This window comes from Capricornis sumatraensis, chromosome 16 (genome assembly GCF_032405125.1).
Source record: "Capricornis sumatraensis isolate serow.1 chromosome 16, serow.2, whole genome shotgun sequence".
Taxonomy (NCBI): domain Eukaryota; kingdom Metazoa; phylum Chordata; class Mammalia; order Artiodactyla; family Bovidae; genus Capricornis; species Capricornis sumatraensis.
This window is the reverse complement of record NC_091084.1, coordinates 31,475,025-31,494,806: the sequence shown is the minus strand read 5'-3', so window position 1 is coordinate 31,494,806 and position 19,782 is coordinate 31,475,025. Positions and strand designations below refer to the sequence as shown.

Sequence of the window (19,782 nt, the reverse complement as noted above, 5' to 3'; positions counted from 1 at the left end):
TGGAAGAGAGGTTGTTTGGAGTTCGTGTCTGATTGAATGTGTATGTGTAGAAACTAACCCAGCACCTAGTGCAGTGCCTCGCAACCAGTAATCCCTCAATAAACTTTCCCTGAATGAATGAGGTAAGTGGCTGAGGAAGCCGGCTGGATCATCCCACCCCTGCCTCCCCTGGGCGCAAGGAGACAAAAGTAATTAGGCTAAGTCTTTAATCACCGCTGGTCTCATAGGCTCGCGGAGGCGGAAGCGCCGTGAAAGAAATCCTGGGGACACCGGGTGCTGGCCCAGGTCAGGGACACTGCCTTCCCTCCTGAACCCCCTCCAGCCCCTACAGCTTGGACGTCAGTAATCTCCTATTTTCTTGTCTCCCTCAGGACACCGGGTTCCCTAGGAGCCGCCCCAGGCTTAATGATTGTCCAGAAGGAGGCTATAAAGGGAGCCGGGGAGGCTGGGTGGAGGAGGGAACAGAAAAAGCCTAACTCAGCAGACCTGGCACTGAGAGCCCGCCAGCCCCAGCCGTGGTCAGAGACTCTGTGTCCCAGCCAGTAGGGCCTGCTCCTTGCCACGATGGCAGCCCGAGGCTACGGCTATTACCGAACCGTGATCTTCTCGGCCATGTTTGGAGGCTACAGCCTGTACTACTTCAACCGCAAGACCTTCTCCTTTGTCATGCCATCGTTGGTGGAGGAGATCCCTCTGGACAAAGATGACTTGGGTGAGTCCTGGCAGGGCAGGGTGATGGGCTCAGGAACACAGGACCAGCAGGACAAGCTGAGTGTCTGTGCAGTGTGGTGGGTATAGGCACGGAACGTGTGTGGATTGTCTGCACAGCTGAGGCCAAGGAACAGTGCATGTGCAGGATGAGGAAGCTCTGAGATCCATGTCAGTGGGCACAGGTAAAGGACAGTGGGTATAGTCTGTGCATGTCTGACGGCTGCGTTTCTCATGTGTGTGCATGTGTGCCTGTGACCAACAGGTGTCCCAGAGACACTGTGTGTCAAGGGGATTCTGAGCAGTTTCTGCATCTCTGTGGGTGCAGGCTTAGACCACAGGGTGAGTGCCGGCTGCTGACATTGTGAGCACTGGAAACCAGGGAGTTGGCACAATGACTCTATGTGGTCGAGCAGGCTATCCCTTCAGGAGGAATAAGGTCCTTGACTCCGATTCTAAGCCTTTGCCCCATGTTCAGAGATAGGGCAACAGAACTGCCAGAGGCCCTGAGGGGGAAATCAGGTATATGAGAATCACAGGGAGGAGGGCTGGCCTGCCCCCTGACAGCTGCTGCTAGGACTCTCCAAGAGGCTGAAAAGTCATGGGTCAGCCTGGGGCTAATGCTAATAGAGAGACAGAAGGAACACCTGGCACCATGAATGAATGTCAGGAATCCTTCCTCTTGGAAGGAACCTGTCTCACCCTGCCAGGCACCTCTGCACACCTGACCCCATGACGTCCTCCACCCTCCTGTGCCTTTGGCCCACCCCTAACCCCCCAGGTGTCCTGCTCCCCGCTCTCCTCCTCTGCAGGGCTCATCACGAGCAGCCAGTCCGCTGCCTACGCCATCAGCAAGTTTGTGAGCGGGGTGCTTTCTGACCAGATGAGTGCTCGCTGGCTCTTCTCTTCTGGGCTCCTCCTGGTCGGCCTGGTCAACGTAGTCTTTTCCTGGAGCTCCACAGTGCCTGTCTTCGCTGCTCTCTGGTTCCTCAATGGCCTGGCACAGGGGCTGGGCTGGCCCCCATGTGGCAAGGTTCTGCGGAAGGTGAGTGTCTGCTTCCGAGGAGCCGGTTCAGATTGGCAGAGAGGACACCTAAAGACCACACAGGCGCGCCGGCACCTCCACCCCAGAGCAGGTTCCTCAGGAGTTTCAGCCCAGCTCCTGTTGCTTGTCAAGATATTTTAGGAGGCCGAACGTGGTGGGATCAGGTGGCAGATGAGGGAATTGGCCTTGCCAAGTAGAAGCGCCCTCTCCCTCCTTCCTGTAATGTGAGCTCCTGGGTCTGTCCCACCTGACCCCACCTTCTGAATGGACTGGGGTCTGGGCACCTACTCTGTTCCTCTCTGCCCCACAGTGGTTTGAGCCATCTCAGTTCGGCACTTGGTGGGCCATCCTATCAACCAGCATGAACCTCGCTGGAGGGCTGGGCCCCATCCTGGCAACCATCCTTGCCCGGAGTTACAGCTGGCGCACCGCGCTGGCCCTGTCTGGGGCACTGTGTGTAGCCGTCTCTTTCCTCTGTCTCCTGCTCATCCGCAATGAACCTGCTGATGTTGGCCTCCAAAACCTGGACCCCACCCCCTCCAAGGGCAAGAAGGGTGAGTACCCACCGAAGCCAACCTCTGGGAACCTGTATCATTCACCTGGCAGACTCTCACTGAAGATGGCTGTATGCTTGGCCCTGTGCTAGCCAATGGATGTCAGGGGAGGGATGGTGATGGAGTGGGTGCTGCTGCTGCTAAGTTGCTTCAGTCGTGTCCGACTCTATGCGACCCCATAGACTGGACGATGCAGCCCACCAGGCTCCGCCATCCCTGGGATTCTCCAGGCAAGAACACTGGAGTGGGTTGCCATTTCCTTCTCCAGTACATGAAAGTGAAAAGTGAAAGTGAAATCGCTCAGTCGTGTCCAACTCTTAGTGACCCCATGGACTGCAGCGCACCAGGCTCCTCCGTCCATGAGATTTTCCAGGCAGGAGTACTGGGGAGTAAAACTCTATCCTGAGAGACAGCAGTACCAGCCAAGTGGCAGAGCCAGCAAATGCTATGACTCATGTTATAGCCTGGTCCTTCCTGATAACAAAGCCAGTTCCTTGTGTGGACAGCATCCTAAGCTTAAGTGTCTTGGGTACCGCCTCCATCCTCACTGGTTCTCACATTCTCGTTCATTGGTTGAGACTTGCAGTGGAGGGGAGAGGGCAGAACGGTAGGTGAGGGGGTACCTTTGTGCTGATCCTTGTCTATGTGGATGGACTCTGTCCCTGTGGCTAGTTAATGAGTGGTGGGGGCTTGAGGGGGGCAGGGCAGCTGGAGCGGAGTCTGAGGCCTGGCCTCCTCCCACCCCCAGGCTCCTTGAAGGAGGAGAGTACCTTACAGGAGCTGCTGCTGACCCCCTACCTGTGGGTGCTCTCCATCGGCTACCTTGTGGTGTTTGGAGCAAAGACGTGCTGTACTGACTGGGGCCAGTTCTTCCTCATCCAGGAGAGAGGACAGTCTGCCCTCGTGGGTGAGATGAGTGTTGGGATGGGGCAGGCCTAGGGAGCAGGAGCCAGTGCAGTGGATGGGGAATTCAGGCCCAGATCCCTTTATCCCCCCGCCTCTGTCCTGAGGCCAAAGACTACTCAGGCAGCTGTAGACAGTCACTCCTGGGGACCCTGTGCCTCTCTGGGTTTAAGCCAGTCTGGGACAACCCCAAGGTGTAACACCCTTCCACCCTTCCTTTCCCTCTTCCCACTGCAACTCCTCACTGCAGGTAGCTCCTACATGAGTGCCCTGGAGGTTGGGGGCCTTGTAGGCAGCATCGCAGCTGGCTACCTGTCAGACCGGGCCATGGCCAAGGTGAGTGGGCAGAAGGGACAGGAAGGAGGAGGGTCCCTTTAAATCTTCCCAGCATGACTGGGACACCAGAAGTGGGAGCCCTGGGGCACATGCAGCTTGGCATGTGCTGGTTTAGGCTGGCTGAGGTGGGAATGTTTCCAGGATATTTTTTCTTCGTTAAGAATGTGGAGATGAAGCTAACTGATGTCAAGGAGAGCCAGCATTTCTCTCCACCTAGCTTCTCCACAGCCCCAGGAAAACTGGGTGCAGCCTGCCAGCCAATGTCCTCGAGCCTGCCCCAGGTGGAGGAAGGGATGTTGTGGAGTTTGGCCTCAGAACATAATAAGCAGGTCCCAGGGCCTCCCAGAGCTGCCCTGGGCCAAAAACTGCAGTGGGATTGCCAAAGACCAGTCAGCAGAGGCCTGCTGTGTCAGAGTCCAGGGGTGGGGGTTCTCTGCTGCTCCTGGGGCCTGATGTTGCCAGGACTGTGCCCACAGGCAGGGCTGTCCATCTACGGGAATCCCCGCCATGGCCTGCTGCTGTTCATGATGGCTGGCATGACGGCGTCCATGTACCTCTTCCGGGCCACTGTGACCAGTGACTCCCCCAAGGTAAATAAAGAGGGCCTGGCTCACAGCAGGGACAAGGAAGAGAAAGCAAGGGCCACTGTCTCCCTCTCCCTGGCCTTTCTCGGACTGTCCTTTTCAGCTGTTCATACCTCAGTTCCCCTCTTCTGTGCTCTGGTGCCCCTCCTTGACTCTGGGCCTGGTTTCCTCTCCTCTCTGTGCTCCTCTAGGATATTGCTTTCTGGACTCCGGCTCTTCACCCTCTTGCTGAGCTCACAGGCTTTACAGAGAATGAGGTGCTCCATCTTTATCTCTGCTTTTCCTCTTGGTGTGTCTCACCTTTATCCTACCTCGCTCTGCCTCGTCCCTAGCCAATCTGGCTTGCACAAATCTTGAGGGGACAGCATCTAACTCAAGAGGGATGGCTTCTGTACCTCCCTCACCTACCCACACAGCCCCCCAGGTTGGTTCAGTGTGGCCCCTGCTCTTCCAGTCCTGTAGTCAGTTGTACTGGGAAGTGGTCTGTGTGTGGGAGCCACCCTCCTTGTTACAACTGTTTGATCCTGGGGCCAAGCACTCTCTCCTGTGGCAGGGGCAGGTAGGTAGCAGTCTTTCTCAGACTCTAATTGCCACCCTGCGCTGCCCTTACAGCTCTGGATCCTGGTGTTGGGAGCTGTGTTTGGTTTCTCCTCTTATGGTCCCATTGCCTTGTTTGGAATTATAGCCAATGAGTGCGCCCCTCCCAACTTGTGTGGCACCTCCCATGCCATTGTGGGACTCATGGCCAATGGTAAGTGATACCCCCACTGATGCCTTGCACTCAGGCCAGTGAGGGGCTGGATTAAGCCTCTCTGGCTCCAGCCTCACAGTGACACGGGCTCTTCTCCTCCCTGACAGTGGGCGGCTTTCTGGCTGGGTTGCCCTTCAGCACCATTGCCAAACATTACAGTTGGAGCACAGCCTTCTGGGTGGCTGAGGTGATCTGTGCAGCCAGCACAGGTGCCTTCTTCCTTCTACGAAACATCCGCACCAAGATGGGCCGAGTGCCCAAGAAGGCTGAGTGAAGACAGCGCAGGCTCGGAGCATCCTGTCCTACTTGGGGCCTTTCCCCTCCGTGGGGGTAGGGAGGAAAAGGAGGGAGGGGGCTGTCTTGACTAACACCTTTGACTTTCCCTTTCTGCTCCTTTTTCCTTATCTACGTGGCACTAGAAGTTATCAGTAGTTAATGAGGTCCCAGCTCATCTCATCTCTATTTAAAGGACAACCTTTGTTCTTGGACTCCATTAGCTCCTATTTCCTGCCTTCAAATAGGAAGCCCCTGCACTTAGGGTGTCTCCTATACCCTTCTCCCTCTCCTGAACCCCATCCTGTCTCCATCTCACCCTCCTCACCTGAGGTGAGCCATCTCCTGCCTGCAGCGGCTGGGCAGCCATGGCCCAAGACTTCTGCCAGAAGGCCTCAGCAGGGGGGCAACTGCTCCTGCCAATACCTTGGACTCCAGGGCCAAAGGGTCACTCTCACCAATACAAAGGGTACAACAGGTGGGAGGGTAGAAAGATTTGTTATAGAGAATTAAAACTAGATTTGATACTAACCTTGTCAGTGAATCATTCTTTCAAAAGGTGTAATACAAGCCAGAGATAGCTTTTCTTTGGGAAATAACCTGCATTCTCTACCCCACGACAGACTTCATTCCCCTGGAATGGGAAAGCTGAAGGGTAAATGGACTCCTTTAAGCTCTTGCCTCTTCTGCCTTCAACTTCATACTGCAGAATTCAATAAACATTTTAGAGATGATGCTACTGGGTGTCAGGCAGTTTAAATAACTTGCTGGAAGGAGGCAACAGTATAGTCAGAAAGTCTAGGTTCAAGGTCTGCTGGTAACTAGCTTTGAGACTCCAAAGCAGAGAGTTTGTACTTTGCTAAATCTCATCTGTAACACAAACAGGATGAACATCCTGAGCTAAGGGAGAGAATGCAGTGAGATAAAGCAGGAAAACCTGGCTGTGAGCCCTTGATAAATGTTCCATCATTGTTTTCATTATCATCATCACTACACCACCCAGGAAGTCAGTGGCAATCCAAGGCTCCTGCTTCAAAGTCCCATGTTCATTCATTCACTTAATGAATATATATTTGTTTTGTTTTCTACTGGAACACACTATCTCAGCTTCCTTGAATTCCCTTATCATTCCTGTTTCCCCTTCTGAGGCTTTCTCCCCCAAACCATCAATTAGGATAGCAAACACTGAACTCAAAGGAATGTTTATTACAACATTTATGGGCCTACCTCCTATAAATAATTTGTATAGAGTTGGGAAGTAGGACCATGATAGATATAGGAGGAAAGAGAGAATGGTATTAAGGCTCGGGATCCTCCCATTTTCAAGTGCAATAACAATGCTGCCGGGATCTCCATCAAAGTGGAAACCGCAGGATTCCTGCTGTAGGATCTCTTAAGAATTTGGTGGGGTCCTCTGCAGGTTCAGCCTAAGACCCAGGTCCAAAGGTTCCAGCCTTCTCTGCCACCTCCAGGGCTAACTTCAGGTTCTGGTCAAACAGTTCACACCTAGGCCAGGCCCAGGAGGCACAAGTAAGGACAAAGTGTTAGGCCTGGCTCTCTCCCCACCATGAGTACAGAGGCAGAGCCAGTGGAAACTCTGCTTGAAGGCCATGAACCTCAGGGAAACTCCTTGCTTTCTCAAAGAATAAATAAGTGAAAGGCTAGTTACTTTTGTTTTATTTTTAAATAATTCTATTACACTTTATAATGACATTGGGGAAGAAAATACAGGGAGAGGAAACAAGGAGGCTTGACTAGAACCTACAGACTGGGACCGCTTACCTGATGGGCATTTCCAGGGAGTAAAATGGATTCTTCAGGGCAAAATCTGAATAAATCTCATAAATTTTTCGGAGAAGAGAATCTATCCCAGCCTGCCTAGGATCTGCCAGCACCACAAACTTTATCCCTGGAGAGAGACCGGGAATGATTACCAAAGGGTAGAGAATCAGCAAATAATATTGTCCTGTTTGTACAGCACTTTATATGCTCATTTTTACTTTATCCTTATTGCCTCATAAAGTATGAAAAGCAAGACTTTGAATCTACAGGTGAGAGCAGAGAAGTGAGATGACTTTATAGCACCACCAAGCTGATTGAGTGACTAGGCTTTGGGTTCTAGCTCTGGCCTGGGTGCCCCTCAGCAGAAAGCGCCAGGCAGGGAACAAACTCAGGCAGTTTTCAGTGCTCTGCCTTCACGAAGTGAGGACATGCCACTCAGGATCCAAAGGCCATTTTCAACTGGCATTCCAGTTTCATTTTGGAACAACACTTACACCTTCCAAAATGTGTGCAACATGAGAGAACACTAAGGTGAGTTTATCTGCGCACAGGATGACGAGGGCTGAATATGGACAAAACTGGCGGTAAGATTAAATATTGGCTTTAGATTCACAAAACAAATAACTGTGCACTTGTCCCAGAAAAGGTTAACCACCACCCCCTTGGTTACCAGAGCCAACTTTGGTCAATGCCTTCCTCCAACCAGACCCATCGCATGCCTTTGGCCTGTCTGGAAGTGCGTACCTGTCAGTGTCTGGAAGCAGTGCAGTTTGAATGTATCTGTTTCCAGCATCTCAATGCCTGAGCTGCCCTGTTCAGGAGACAGCTGGGAGCCGATTGCGAACAGCCTATTTGCAAGAAAGGCAAAGTTGGGAATGCACCTCAATGCTATAAGGGAAGAGTGCTTCTCAAACTTTTCCACCAAGGTGACCCTTATGTTCTGAACACTTAAATTACAGCTTGAAATAGAAGCAGCAGTATCAAAATTTCATAAGGATCCATTTGAATTCTGCATGTATTTTACATTCACACTGTGCTACAAAACACAGTACATTGAAAACTTTGGGTAAAATTAACACTCTGGGATTACGTGCCATGTTTACCCACCAGCTGGGTATGCATATCCAACCCATCTTGTAATACAACTGACAGCAGGAAAGGATCTTAAAGATCATTTAATCACCTTACTTTAAAGATGAACACATTAAAACTCAGGAAGGAGAAGGTGACTTAGGCAAATAAAATCACACCACTGCCAGCATTACCTAAAGCCTAGTCATACTGGATCAATTCTTTACATGACACAGAACTGACGATTTAGGAGGAGGCAGAGAAGGCTGATGGGACCCTACACTCACAGCAAGAATAGAAGACATTGGAGGTGGACAACTTGCCCAAAATCCTTGACACGACTTGTACAATCATTTATAATATTTTCTTGACTTCGTGAACCTTGGCACACAAATCAAATGTTTTTCTATCACAGGCATGATCCTATAGCTAGTTCAATCCAATTGTTGGGTTTGTGACCAATTACCTATGTCTAGTAGTTCTGGGTTACCTTGGTGGATTTCTCCCCTCAAATGCTCTAACTGGCTGGCCCTGAGAAAATTTACAGAAAAATTATAGTTATGTTCAGATCACTCTTGGTATGACTAGATGGACTCCCCTCACCTGGCCAATTGATAAGGATTGCTCTAACCCTGGTCATAAATAGGAATTTTCTTCTACTACTCAAGCTCAATCAGAAAAACAAGCAAAGGTTTAGCCAAGGAATAAAATCTCCCACAATTATGGAATGGATTTATGTAGATGGGGGGGCGTCCCTGGTGGCTCAAATAAATGGTAAAGAATCCATTTGCAATGCAGGAGACCCAGGTTCCATCCCTGGGTGGGGAACATCCTCTGGAGAGAATGGCTACCCATTCCAATATTCTTGTCTGGAGAACTCCACGGACAGAGGAGTCTGGTGGGCTATAGTCCATGGCGGGTTGGGGGGTCACAAAGAGTGGGACACAGCTGAGGGACTATGTTATTTTTTTAGAGAAAGGTAAGCACCGCCAGTCAGCAAGTCTCTGAACGCAGAACTACACTAATCCAGTCAGCCTATGAGCCAAGAGCAGACGGACAGAATCTAGGAAGAGTTGTGGGACTTACGAGTGGAACATCGAGGCCAGCATGAGCTTCTCATTGGAGGTGAGGCGAGGCCGGCCGAATCGAATGGACACAGGGTAGTTAGCAGGGTTGCCCAGGTACTCGAGCACCTCTTTCCCATCGGCCGTATACTTGCCATTCACGTCCACACCATTGATAGCCAGCACTGCGTGGCCCACTGCAATGGCGAAGCTAACCGTCAACCAAGGCTCAGACTGCGGATCCCGCCAACGGTACAAATGACCTGGCCCCTAACTTCATCCGTCCTCCGGCCCAGAGACAGCAGCCCACCAAGGCAGCACCCGGCCCCGCCTCCCCATCCCTCCACCTCCCCTCGCGCCCCGGGACCGAGCCTAACCTACCCCGGATGCCGTCTCGCTGGCCGAAAGCTACCAGCACGCGCTCGTCGTGCAGCTTAAGCAGCAGATCCAACGGGTAACTGAACGTTTTCTCAGCCTCGGCCCGTGGGGCGTAGCTGTCCAACTGGTAAATAAGGCCGCCAGCTTTGTTCACCACATAAACACTGAAAATTGCCATAGCTGCCGCCGAAGGTGCCGGACTAGGATACGGCCTCTTTCTCCCGGCCCCGCCCCGGAAACGCAGCACGGGGCCCGCCCTCGGGGCTCCAGGCCTCGCTTCCCTTCCCGCTGAGGCGCTTGCGCACTTGGAGTACGCCTGGGTGTCACTAAGGGACTTTAGTTGCCGGGACCTATACAATTGTTCTCCTTTCCTTTTTACCGGATCTTAGCGCCAGGAAAGTATAAAACGTGACTGCCTCTCAACTGGCCGCAAAATCTAAAAGCCAGGGATAACGCCAAGAGCGTGACGTTGCGGAGGCGGACCCTGCTTCCGGCAGCCAGTCCCGGGCCTGAGCCCGACCTGAGCCTCCGGACTTCCTCCGCGCGGCTCCGCCCCTTGTCCCGGAAGCAATTGCTGCGGCCGGACGTTTCTGGGCTTGCTCGCGGGGCGCATTTCCTTTTTGTCCGACATCTTAGTGAGGCGGCAGTGGTTGCAGCTGCTCTCCGGGCTTCGCTATGGTCAGCTTGGTGTAGGGGAAGCTGGCGTGGTTCTGGGAGCGGGCGGTGCCGGCGCGCTTTTGGGGCAGCATCAGAGGAGGGTTCACATAACTGCCGGGCCACGTGTGGAGATGGGAGAGCTGTAGCTTGCCCCATGTGCTCCGGTAGTGGAGTCTGGGCAGGGCTGGGGGCAAAGGAGTAGCGGGAGCGTGGAGGGCTGCCTTGTGACCTGGCCGCATTCCGGCTTTTCTCCTACAGCCGCCCAAGGACGACAAGAAGAAGAAAGATGCCGGAAAGTCGGCCAAGAAAGACAAAGATCCAGTGAACAAATCTGGGGGCAAGGCCAAAAAGAAGGTAGGAGTCTAGCCCCTCAAACGGTGACGGATGTTGGGGACGTCTAGTCTCGTTTCCTTATACTGTAGCAAATGGCTTGTAAGGTTGTGGGGTTTAGAGTCAGGTTATTAAGAGTTTATACTCACATCACCGTTTTAGTTTTGACTCATATAAAGAACGGGGGTGTATATGCTACTCGAAAATGAAAAAGTGTGTACTGAGCTACTTTAATTGGGCTAGTGGGGCTCAGCCAATATCCGAAAGCCTCAAAGATGGTTTGTTTTCCCCCCAAAGTAGTGTCTCCAATGCCTTCAGCAGTAACCAGAGTCTCTTTTACTTTGAATTTGGCTCTATAATTATTTCAATCTTAATTTGCTGAGTGTTTGCAGGTTCTGAATTTTATAGGTTTCTGCAGCCCAAAGGACAGACCCACTCTTGTATAGCTCTGCAACCGTGTAGCAATTCTTTGAGTCAGGTTGTTCCTGAGAACGGAAATACTGGTTCTTTAGAAAGCACTGATTTTTTGATTTTTTTTTTCTTTTTTTGGTGAGCAGAAGTGGTCCAAAGGCAAAGTTCGGGACAAGCTCAATAACCTAGTCTTGTTTGACAAAGCAACATATGACAAACTCTGTAAAGAAGTTCCCAACTATAAGCTTATAACTCCAGCTGTGGTCTCTGAGAGACTGAAGATTCGTGGTTCCCTGGCCAGAGCAGCCCTTCAGGAACTCCTTAGTAAAGGTGAGAGGATGGAGTGTTGTACTGGTTTGTATGCTTTTTGCACCTTAGTTTGGGCTGACCATGTTAGCCATTTTAAGTGCAGTAGGTGGACTTCCCTGGTGGCACAGATGGTAAAGCATCTGTCTACAATTCGGGAGACCTGGGTTCGATCCCTACCTTGGAGAAGGAAATGGCACCCCACTCCCGTACTCTTGCCTGGAAAATCTCATGGACAGAGGAGCCTGGTAGGCTACAGTCCATGGGGTTGCAGAGTCGGACAAAACTGGGCGACTTCATTTCAGGTGGAGGTTAGCAATACAATTCTAGCATGTAATCTAAGCTATTGGTAGTGCCTAACAGTGGAAACTGATTTTCAGATTACAGTAAAGTGTTGTGAGGGTAGCCATCCCAAGAGTAGGTAACTCACCCTTTAAAGTAGTCCCTTCTTTTTAAGGGGTGAGTCAAATTAGATTATCACCAAGAAATGTAGGCATGTCTCTTAAAGTCATGTTTAAATTAAGTATTTCTAGTTTGTTGAGTTTTTATAGTACTATTGTGTGAAAATCTTATCCTCTCTTCCTAGGACTTATTAAACTGGTTTCAAAGCACAGAGCTCAAGTGATTTACACCAGAAACACCAAGGGTGGAGATGCCCCAGCTGCTGGTGAAGATGCATGAACAGGTGAGCTGGTGAAGATTCGTGAACCTGGGCTTCCTATACGAAGTACACATCCCCTTCACAAGGGTCTATAGTTCTGATTTTTTTTTTTCTTTTTTTAAACAGGTCCCACCAGCTGTACATTTTGAAAAATAAAACTTTATTAAATCAAATAACTGGGTTTGTCTGGTTCCTAAGAAAGGCAGTTACAAGATAATAGTTTATAGCAGATTTGTTGCCTTGGCTTTGAGCCTTATGGTGGTTGGAAGTACATCAGGAAGCCATTAGTGTTTTTCCTTTATGTGACTGCTGTTTGTTTCTTGCTGCAGCTTCCGTTTTGAACTGATGCCTGAAAAGAAACGAAAGCTTAGCAGCACAAAGAGTGCGATCTCCACAGCGGGGAGCAGGTTGAGGTCCTGACTCTGGGCTGGTACCTGGATTGCCAGCGGCGTCCATTATTCCAGACCCGGCCAAAAGAGGGCAGCCAGCCGGCACTGGTGCTGGAGCTGTGGTCAAAGTTGGCCCCAACTCTGTCTGGTGGGAGTTTCTTCAGTTTCTGTTTTTCCTCTACAATGAGCAGTTTTATTTGAGTAGGAAGAGTTACAGAGTAGGAAGCCTCCATCACCATTCCTGTATTAACTTACTTTCTTTAAGAAACTCTTCATAGGAGGGTCCTATTTGTTGGTTCCCAGAACTACAGTCCTCATCTTGGACCATCCAGGGGGGTGTGGCACCTGGAAAAGGAAGACCCTTTAAGAAGAAATGAAAACACTTGAGTTCTGGACCATGGGAATTAGAGCAGCTTAAGCTTACTGGAGGCATGACATAACTGCACACATTTAAAGTGTACAATTTGAAATGTTTGGGGTAAAATCACACCGTGTATCCTTGTGCCCCTTTAAATTATTTTTTAGCGCATCTCCTTTATACCCCTTTCCCAGGCAACCACTGATGTGTGTTCTGTTGCTATAGTTTGCCTCTTCTATAATTTTGCATAAATGGAATACAATATGTACTCTTGTCTACCTTTTAGCGTAGTTACTCTGAGATTGTGTGTTACAGGTATCAGTCATTCCCTCCTTGTGGAGTATTCTTTGAGTTGTTCAGATTTGTTGGGGTATGTTTTGATTTTTTCAACTTTTAAACTGCTAAACTCTTCCCTAGTAGTTATGCCATTTTGCATTCTCATCAGCAGTCTATAAGAGTTCTGCTGCTAAGTTGCTTCAGTCATCTCCAACTGTGTATGATCCCATAGATGGCAGCCCCCCAGGCTCCTCCGTCCCTGGGATTCTCCAGGCAAGAACACTGGAGTGGGTTGCCATTTCCTTCTCCAACGCATGAAAGTGAAAAGTCAAAGTGAAGTCAGTTGTGTCTGACCCTCAGCAACCCCATGGACTGCAGCCTACCAGGCTCCTCCGTCCGTGGGATTCTCCAGGCAAGAGTACTGGAGTGGGGTGCCATTGCCTTCTCCAAAGAGTTCTGCATACATTTTTTTTTTTTTTTGCTGTGTGACATGGTCAACTCGTTCCCTGTCGAGGGATCAAACCCACACCCTGTGCACTGAATGCAGAGCCTTAACCACTGAAGCATCAGATAAGTCCATAGTTTAGCTATTTTGATGACCAACCTTTTATATGCCTTTATTGAGTTTTGTGCTATGCTTAAGGTGCTTGAGTTGTGTCTGACTCTGGACTGTAGCTCACTGGGCTCCTCTGTCCATGAGGTGGAAAACCTTTTCCAGGCAAGAATACTGGAGTAAGCTGCCATGACCCTTGCGGGGGATCTTCCCAACCCAGGGATCAAACCCATCTCTTAAATCTCCTGCACTGGCACACAGGTTCTTTACCACTAGTGCCACCTGGAAAGCCTATTGAGTTTTGAGAGGTCTTCATATATTGAAGATACAAGTTCTTCATCAGATGCTTTTCTTTTTTTGAAAACGTTTATTAAGCTAAAGTTTTGCGGTGTTCCGTTTTTCAAGCAAAATATTTTTTCCCTTACTGGAAACACAAAGAGGCTGTCTGGCTGTGGCAGGTCTAACGCTATGGTGGGCATTATGTAAGGTACAGAGACTCTGACCCTCAACTGCAAGTAGTTTTAGATATTAAATACCGTTCCCTGTGCTATATAGTAGGACCCTATTTAGTTGATACCCTTATTTTTATTTCCTTCTCCACAACTGCATGTGTTCTTGCTATAAAAGAAATATCCTTATAGTTCTTATTTCTCTTTAATATAAAAATATTAAGTAGTAGTTTAAAAAATACAGAGGTTGAACAAAAACCCACATAAGAATTACCATGTCCCAACATTTACTAACTAAAACACCTCAGATATGAAAGTAAAAAAATCTGCTAAGCAGGTAAACGTATGTCTGTTACTTTTCTGAGTTAGATACATTTGACATATGTGTCGGGTACCCTCCTACCAGTGAAAGACCTACAACTCAAAAACCTCTTACAGTTTAAGAAACATTGCCATGGGCCTTACCTGAGTGTATGTTACCAATTCCTGGTGTATCCTGTAGTGGAAAATGGGGGGAAAATTGTAAGAAAGCCAAGAGATGATAAGGATACTCAGCCTAGAGGAAGAAATTGTACAGAAGGTGGATGAAACCACTGCCATATTGCTAATGCTGGCACTGGGCTTACGTTAAATCTCACAGAGTGTAGTAAATCATTGAAAGACAGTCTTGTCCCCACCAGACTCAAGGGCTCAAGCTGGAGATGTCCAAAAATAAAGTGCCTACTACATGGTAAGTAAACAAAACTCCTTCCTCACAGAGCATACATATTACTGGGGAAGAGAACTAAGTATGAATTACACAAATTACATTCACAGGTTTTTACATGGTATGACATACATTTATAAGTTTTCCATGAAAAAGTGACATCTGAGCTGAAGAGGAAGGTAAGGGTAAGTAGAGGAGGGAAGGAAGATGTTATTTAAGACGGGAGGGAAGTTAAAAGGGAGGGGACATAGTTACGGCTGATTCATAATGTATGGCAGGAACCAACAGTATTATAAAGCAATCATCCTTCAATTAAAAAAGCAATTACATGTTCAAAACTAAAGAGCACAGCAGGAGGCTGGAGGATAGGATGTAAGATAGCAGGTGATGAGGTTATTTTCTCATGTTTGGCCCAAGATTGCAGGAGTAGAGACTGTCCCAAGGTGAAATAAGGAGACAAGGCATACTCACTGAGCAAATGCGAGAGATGAAAAAAAGGAGGTGGGCATACTCATTGAGGGAATGTGAGAGATGAAAAAAAGGAGGGGACAGTCTGTCTACAGTTCCTAGAAAGAGGAGTGTGGGGGTTAGGTGCCTGTGGGGTGTCTGTAAGTGTCCCTCTGTTGGGCTGGAACTGGACTCTGCATGGGATGATGTAGGAGTTGGCGCTCCTACGTGACAGTGGGGGTAGTGTGGACACCATGGAGGCTGAGGAATGAGTACATGACGCTGTGGAACAGGGCAGCCAGAGGGAAAAGCCTGCAAACACAGCAAAGGCCAGAATACACAGAAAAGCCAGGGGAGATGGGTGTCGTGGGAACCGCGGGGGCACTAGCCATTTCCCATCGTACCTGATGGCCAATGAATGTCAGAGGCTGTCCTGTCTCCATCCAGTCGAGCTCGGGGGCTGGTGGCAGGTCCAAGTATGAGGGCTGCTGTGAGGTGGAGGCTACTTGGCTGAAAAAGACAAACAGGAGCCAGGCTGGCAGACAAGGTCCTTTAGCCATGAGGACAGCAAGAATGAGATTTGTTTCCATGTCCTGATCAAAGTTACAGAACATTCTAAGAGAGAATGTCCAGTAAGAGGTTTCCTAACAGTCTTTTACCTGCTCGTCCCATTCCAGCTTCCAGGTGCTGAAGAGCCCTCTTCTGGGTCTGGCACTGTCTGAGGCTGAGTTTGATTCAGGAAAAATAAATGTGTCTAGAATGCTTAAGAATTTGCCTAGGCCATGCTCCCCACCTCCAGAAGTAAACAAATTGACAAATTGAGGATACTGCCCCATCTGGCAACCTCCCTCCCTCCCAGCCCTGCCCACATTTTCTCCACTGATAAGGCCTGCCCCCTGGTGGGCAGGGAAGGGAATTCAAGACAAGCAGATGGAGTCCATTAATTTTTCATCAGAAGAGCTGGTAGGTGAAATGCTGGACCTGGGAGAACCAGGAATCAGTGGATTTGGATACTGCTCTGGCTCCTCCGAGGGAAACCAACCTCTAAGACAGACCGAACCATCTCCTGCCGGCTTTGCTCCACCTCTCGGATCTGAGCTGCCATCTGTGGGAGAGGGGTGACTTAGACAGGTACCAGAAGGTGGGGCTGGGTCCTTCAGAGGCCTTTCCTTTAACTCACCTCTTTAATCACTTCATCCTCTTTTTCCTCATAGGAATCCAGACTTTTCACCATGGATTTCTTGAATCTAAAAAGGAAAGGGGCAAGTCACCCCAGAATCCCAGCCCCTGCCAGTTGTGAAAAGATCCTCAGTAGATAATTTTTCTCTAGATTCTGAAGTGTCAGGCTCCCAGAAACCAAGTCTCAGTAGTACAATGAACACCCATGTACCTCTCACCCCAGATTCACTGTTAACATTCTGCCATACTGGCTCCAGTTCTCTTTTCCTTTCTCCCAAGAACATGAGACTAATTCTAAATGTTTCAGTATGCATTTCCTGGGGAAAGGAACAGCCTATAAAACCATTACCATACTTAAAAAAAAAAATCAATTACCCTTTCTGATCTCCAAATTGTCCCATACTTGGGACGACATATTTGCAGTAGTTTTTATTCTACAATATACACAAAGGTATCTGAATAATATCAGTACTACTATCAATGAGACTACTAAGCAAAGCTCAAGATTTCTTTGCAGTTCTTTAGTCCTTAGACAATATCCTTCTAAGGGTATACAGAGTTTTGTTTTCAAATGTTACTTGAATTCTGGGCTTCCCTGGTGGTCTAGTGGTTAAGAATCCATCTTGTAATGCAGGAGACACCAGTTCAATCCCTGGTCCTGGAAGATCCCATATGATGCAAGCCAACTAAGCTCGTGCCCCACAACTACTGAACCAGCACTGTGGAGCCTGTAAGCTGCATCTAGGGAGTAGCCCCCCATTCTCCACAACTACAGAAAGCGCACACGCAGCAACCAAGACCCAGAGCAACCAAAAAAAAATTTTTTTTAAGATGTTAAATTCTTATTCTTTCGTCACTGTTATCAATTTAATAGTTATACGATAATTTGTCTTTGCCTAATTTTAATACGTAAAACATTTATATAGGGGAATGGCTCTCCCATGGTGCCCTGGCAGTCCTGACAGGCAAAGCCTTGAACTGCAACTTATCAAAGTCTTGGCAGAAGGTCTGCATGATCCTCCCAGAACACAAGAGGACAGGAGGTCTGAAAGGAACTGCTAGGAGGCCATCTCCCATTCGTCTCCTTATCTCTCACGGGAGGTCGTTACAAAACAGTTTTTCATTAACTCGCAGTTCTGATGGGGTAGGGGGCTTTCTGTTCTCAGATTAGAGCTGCAGATATAAAGCCTGTGGCTTCAGCCTAGTCTTGGCTCCCCAACAACAGTATCCCACAGTTCATGCTACAGTCACCCAGCCCTATTTCTATCACTATGGTTCTTTTTGGTGTGTGGGACAACCTGGGAAGCTGGCACTTTGGGCTTACTCTTTTCACTGCCTATGTAAGTAATAAGCTGCCTGAATCTAAAAGTGGCTCATTTGTATCTTTACAGGTCAAATCGGTCAAGCTTGGCCTGGCCTTGTCTTGTGTGAGCTTGAAATTATAAAGTTTAAAAATCAAAACTATATTTAAATAAAAAGTTTAGAGAGTCCGTCCATATAATTCTCAATTATAACCTTTCTGCTAACTACCCTTTATTCATCCACCAAAAATTCTATAGAGCTGGGTCAGGCTGTGACAAGTAAGTGGCCTGTTTTTCTTTTTTAATTAAAAAAAATTTTTGATGTGGACCACTTTTTAAAAAGTCTTCCAGGGACGTCCCTGGCCTCAGTTTCTTATCTCCTCCCGGTCTGAACTGGGAAGACAAGGTGATGGGATTTAAGTACTTCTTGAAGGTGAAGTTGAAGGTGAAGTCACTCAGTCGTGTCTGACTCTTTGCGACCCCATGGGCTGTAGCCTACCAGGCTCCTCTGTCCATGGGATTTTCCAAGCAATAGTACTGGAGTGGATTGCCATTTCCTTCTCCTGGGGATCTTCCCAACCCAGGAATTGAACCCAGGTCTCCCACATTGTAGACAGATGCTTTTACTGTCTGAGCCACCAGGGAAGTCCTTCTTAATTCCTCATTATTCTCCACACTGAGTAGAAAGGAATGATAAACACTATGTACTTTCTTAACTTTGGCTTTGGGATCCCCTTGGGTTCCACTCTCCATAATCTCAATACAGTCCCAATAAAAGTGGTGATGTGAGGCTACCTGAGTCCTCTTTCTGAGGCAGTCACAACTCACTCCCTCTGTGCTACCAAGCTTCCTGTACTCCAGGTAGTTGGGGCCCTCCAAGGCCAGTTAAAACTATTAAAAGTGGGTACTGGGTGAGCATCAGTTTTTTGCACTCTATAAAAAGCATCTTTTATTTCTAAAGAAATTTAGTAGTCTGTCACATATTTAAATAGTTGACTATGGTCACCTTTTATTATACACTTCTCTATTTGCTAAATACATTGTAAATCCCACCCCCTCAACTAGATTATAAACCTTTCAAGGACTCTGTCATATTTCATTTTTGTTCAACATGGTGCCTAGAATAATGAGTGCTACAAAGTCAATGGGCACTAATGAAGTCCTTTCTAAACGGTCCAATTAGTAGAGGAAGCTCCTGACACAGATGCAAAGAATCTACACTCTGCCACCTCATCATGTGAAGGAATGACTTACCGTGCAAAGTCCTGGGGGGAGATCAAAAACTTCTCTTTCATCTGGAACTCAGCCTTGTTTTCCCACCAGAATTTGTTGGTTGCTTTCTTGTGCTCTGGACTGAGAATGGAAAGGACAAGTAATCTCAATGATAGATTACAGAATATTACATGGCATTTGATAAACAATGCAAACTGACACCTGGGTCTCTGGGCAAGGCTGAGAGAATACTAACAGTAGTTTCAAGATCTCCAGTTTTCCCCTTCCAATAAAAATGTGACAATCTGAGAGGAAGCGATGGGAAAGAAACTTGATTGAGCCAGTTGTCCAATCAAGGCCACCCCCAGCACTGGGACCACTGGGACCTTAAGGCCGCTACCCCTCAGGGTTGGCCATGCCTACAAGATGACGGAATCATCCAATCTGATCAAATCACAAAAACGTTCTTCCTCTCACCCACCCTAAACCCTCCCTCCATTCATTTATAGATTAATCTAAACCTATTATACAACCGCTGTATCATACAACTAGCGCTGTATGCGGTTCCGGGCCCGGCGCTGACCTGGCCAGATGCTCCAGCAGCCCCCCGTGCAGAACGGTCAGGTTTCCGTGGCTCAGGTGTTTCCGCACCTCACAGCCGCAGCATAGGCACCAGCACCATCGTTCGTGCTCGGGCACGTAACGCTCCACCTGAGCAGCGCGGACGGCCTTGCGGGCGGCCTCCACCTGCGGCGGAGAGGATGCCAAGGCGGGCAGGCTAAGTAGGACCCCGGCGGGATCCGCAGAGCCCACCCTTTCGGGCCTTCACAGCCCCGCCCCAGGCCGTCCATGGTCCCCTCCAGCCTCCCGTCCGTACCTGCGGCAGGAGCCGCTCCAAAGCCACCTTCAGCTGCCGCTGGTGCTTGCGACTGTAGACGTGCCCGCGACCGCAGAAGAAAGTCTGGCGGCAAAGAGGACAACGCTGCGCCGGCGCCATCTGCCCAGGACTGGGAAGCCGCGACGCAAAGCTTCTCCTTCGCGGCCCCGTGACCTCTGACCTCTGGGGGCGGGAGAACTCCGGAGCCCCGCGGCCCCCAG

General features: G+C 49.0%; 4 protein-coding genes across 11 annotated transcripts; 2 read left to right on the top strand and 2 right to left on the bottom strand.

Moving 5' to 3' along the window:
• The first annotated feature begins 371 nt into the window (after nt 1-371).
• On the top strand, nt 372-5,686 carry SLC37A4 (solute carrier family 37 member 4). Of its 3 annotated transcripts, XM_068989047.1 has the most exons (9): nt 373-712; nt 1,521-1,753; nt 2,064-2,307; nt 3,056-3,214; nt 3,461-3,546; nt 4,023-4,136; nt 4,322-4,387; nt 4,743-4,881; nt 4,989-5,685. In XM_068989047.1, the coding sequence occupies exons 1-9, from the start codon at nt 565-567 to the stop codon at nt 5,153-5,155; spliced, it is 1,356 nt and encodes a 451-aa protein (XP_068845148.1). In that variant the 5' UTR covers nt 373-564; the 3' UTR covers nt 5,156-5,685. The 3 variants fall into 3 exon arrangements, with proteins under 3 accessions (XP_068845151.1, XP_068845148.1, XP_068845150.1); XM_068989049.1 differs by lacking the exon at nt 4,322-4,387 and having other exon boundaries at nt 390-712; nt 4,989-5,682; XM_068989050.1 differs by lacking the exons at nt 4,322-4,387; nt 4,743-4,881 and having other exon boundaries at nt 372-712; nt 4,989-5,686.
• A 735-nt stretch (nt 5,687-6,421) lies between these two features.
• On the bottom strand, nt 6,422-9,717 carry TRAPPC4 (trafficking protein particle complex subunit 4). Of its 5 annotated transcripts, none has more exons than XM_068989054.1 (5): nt 9,453-9,717; nt 9,201-9,268; nt 7,681-7,729; nt 6,937-7,063; nt 6,422-6,660 (listed from the first exon to the last, which is right to left on the bottom strand). In XM_068989054.1, exons 1-5 carry the CDS (start codon nt 9,625-9,627, stop codon nt 6,582-6,584), a joined length of 498 nt encoding a protein of 165 aa, XP_068845155.1. In that variant the 5' UTR covers nt 9,628-9,717; the 3' UTR covers nt 6,422-6,581. The 5 variants fall into 5 exon arrangements, with proteins under 5 accessions (XP_068845155.1, XP_068845154.1, XP_068845153.1 ...); XM_068989053.1 differs by having other exon boundaries at nt 7,681-7,784; nt 9,223-9,268; nt 9,453-9,713; XM_068989052.1 differs by having other exon boundaries at nt 6,937-6,951; nt 7,683-7,784; nt 9,094-9,268; nt 9,453-9,702.
• Nucleotides 9,718-10,003: 286 nt separating this feature from the next.
• RPS25 (ribosomal protein S25) lies at nt 10,004-11,959 on the top strand. 2 transcript variants are annotated; one of them, XM_068989057.1, is made up of 5 exons: nt 10,004-10,127; nt 10,365-10,460; nt 10,994-11,177; nt 11,740-11,838; nt 11,941-11,959. In XM_068989057.1, exons 1-4 carry the CDS (start codon nt 10,125-10,127, stop codon nt 11,832-11,834), a joined length of 378 nt encoding a protein of 125 aa, XP_068845158.1. In that variant the 5' UTR covers nt 10,004-10,124; the 3' UTR covers nt 11,835-11,838; nt 11,941-11,959. The 2 variants fall into 2 exon arrangements, with proteins under 2 accessions (XP_068845158.1, XP_068845157.1); XM_068989056.1 differs by lacking the exon at nt 11,941-11,959 and having other exon boundaries at nt 11,740-11,919.
• A 50-nt stretch (nt 11,960-12,009) lies between these two features.
• On the bottom strand, nt 12,010-19,704 carry CENATAC (centrosomal AT-AC splicing factor). Its single transcript, XM_068989046.1, has 11 exons — nt 19,562-19,704; nt 19,268-19,431; nt 18,727-18,825; nt 16,173-16,239; nt 16,035-16,097; nt 15,652-15,716; nt 15,397-15,502; nt 14,305-14,335; nt 12,459-12,548; nt 12,249-12,381; nt 12,010-12,163 (listed from the first exon to the last, which is right to left on the bottom strand). The coding sequence occupies exons 1-11, from the start codon at nt 19,679-19,681 to the stop codon at nt 12,088-12,090; spliced, it is 1,014 nt and encodes a 337-aa protein (XP_068845147.1). The 5' UTR covers nt 19,682-19,704; the 3' UTR covers nt 12,010-12,087.
• Between the last annotated feature and the right edge of the window lie 78 nt (nt 19,705-19,782).

Coding starts and splice junctions, on each gene's coding strand:
- CENATAC (XM_068989046.1), bottom strand. CDS start 19,681: ATGGCGCCGGCGCAGCGTTGTCCTCTTTGCCGCCAGACTTTCTTCTGC. Junction 19,432..19,561: donor TGGAGCGGCTCCTGCCGCAG/GTACGGACGGGA, acceptor TCTCCGCCGCAG/GTGGAGGCCGCCCGCAAGGC. Junction 15,503..15,651: donor AGCTGGAATGGGACGAGCAG/GTAAAAGACTGT, acceptor TGTCTTTTTCAG/CCAAGTAGCCTCCACCTCAC.
- TRAPPC4 (XM_068989051.1), bottom strand. CDS start 9,627: ATGGCAATTTTCAGTGTTTATGTGGTGAACAAAGCTGGCGGCCTTATT. Junction 9,269..9,452: donor CCAGCGAGACGGCATCCGGG/GTAGGTTAGGCT, acceptor TCGCCATTGCAG/TGGGCCACGCAGTGCTGGCT. Junction 7,785..9,093: donor CTGGCCTCGATGTTCCACTC/GTAAGTCCCACA, acceptor TCTTGCAAATAG/GCTGTTCGCAATCGGCTCCC.
- RPS25 (XM_068989057.1), top strand. Junction 10,461..10,993: donor GGGGCAAGGCCAAAAAGAAG/GTAGGAGTCTAG, acceptor TTTGGTGAGCAG/AAGTGGTCCAAAGGCAAAGT. Junction 11,178..11,739: donor TCAGGAACTCCTTAGTAAAG/GTGAGAGGATGG, acceptor CTCTCTTCCTAG/GACTTATTAAACTGGTTTCA.
- SLC37A4 (XM_068989047.1), top strand. CDS start 565: ATGGCAGCCCGAGGCTACGGCTATTACCGAACCGTGATCTTCTCGGCC. Junction 1,754..2,063: donor GTGGCAAGGTTCTGCGGAAG/GTGAGTGTCTGC, acceptor TCTGCCCCACAG/TGGTTTGAGCCATCTCAGTT. Junction 2,308..3,055: donor CCCCTCCAAGGGCAAGAAGG/GTGAGTACCCAC, acceptor TCCCACCCCCAG/GCTCCTTGAAGGAGGAGAGT.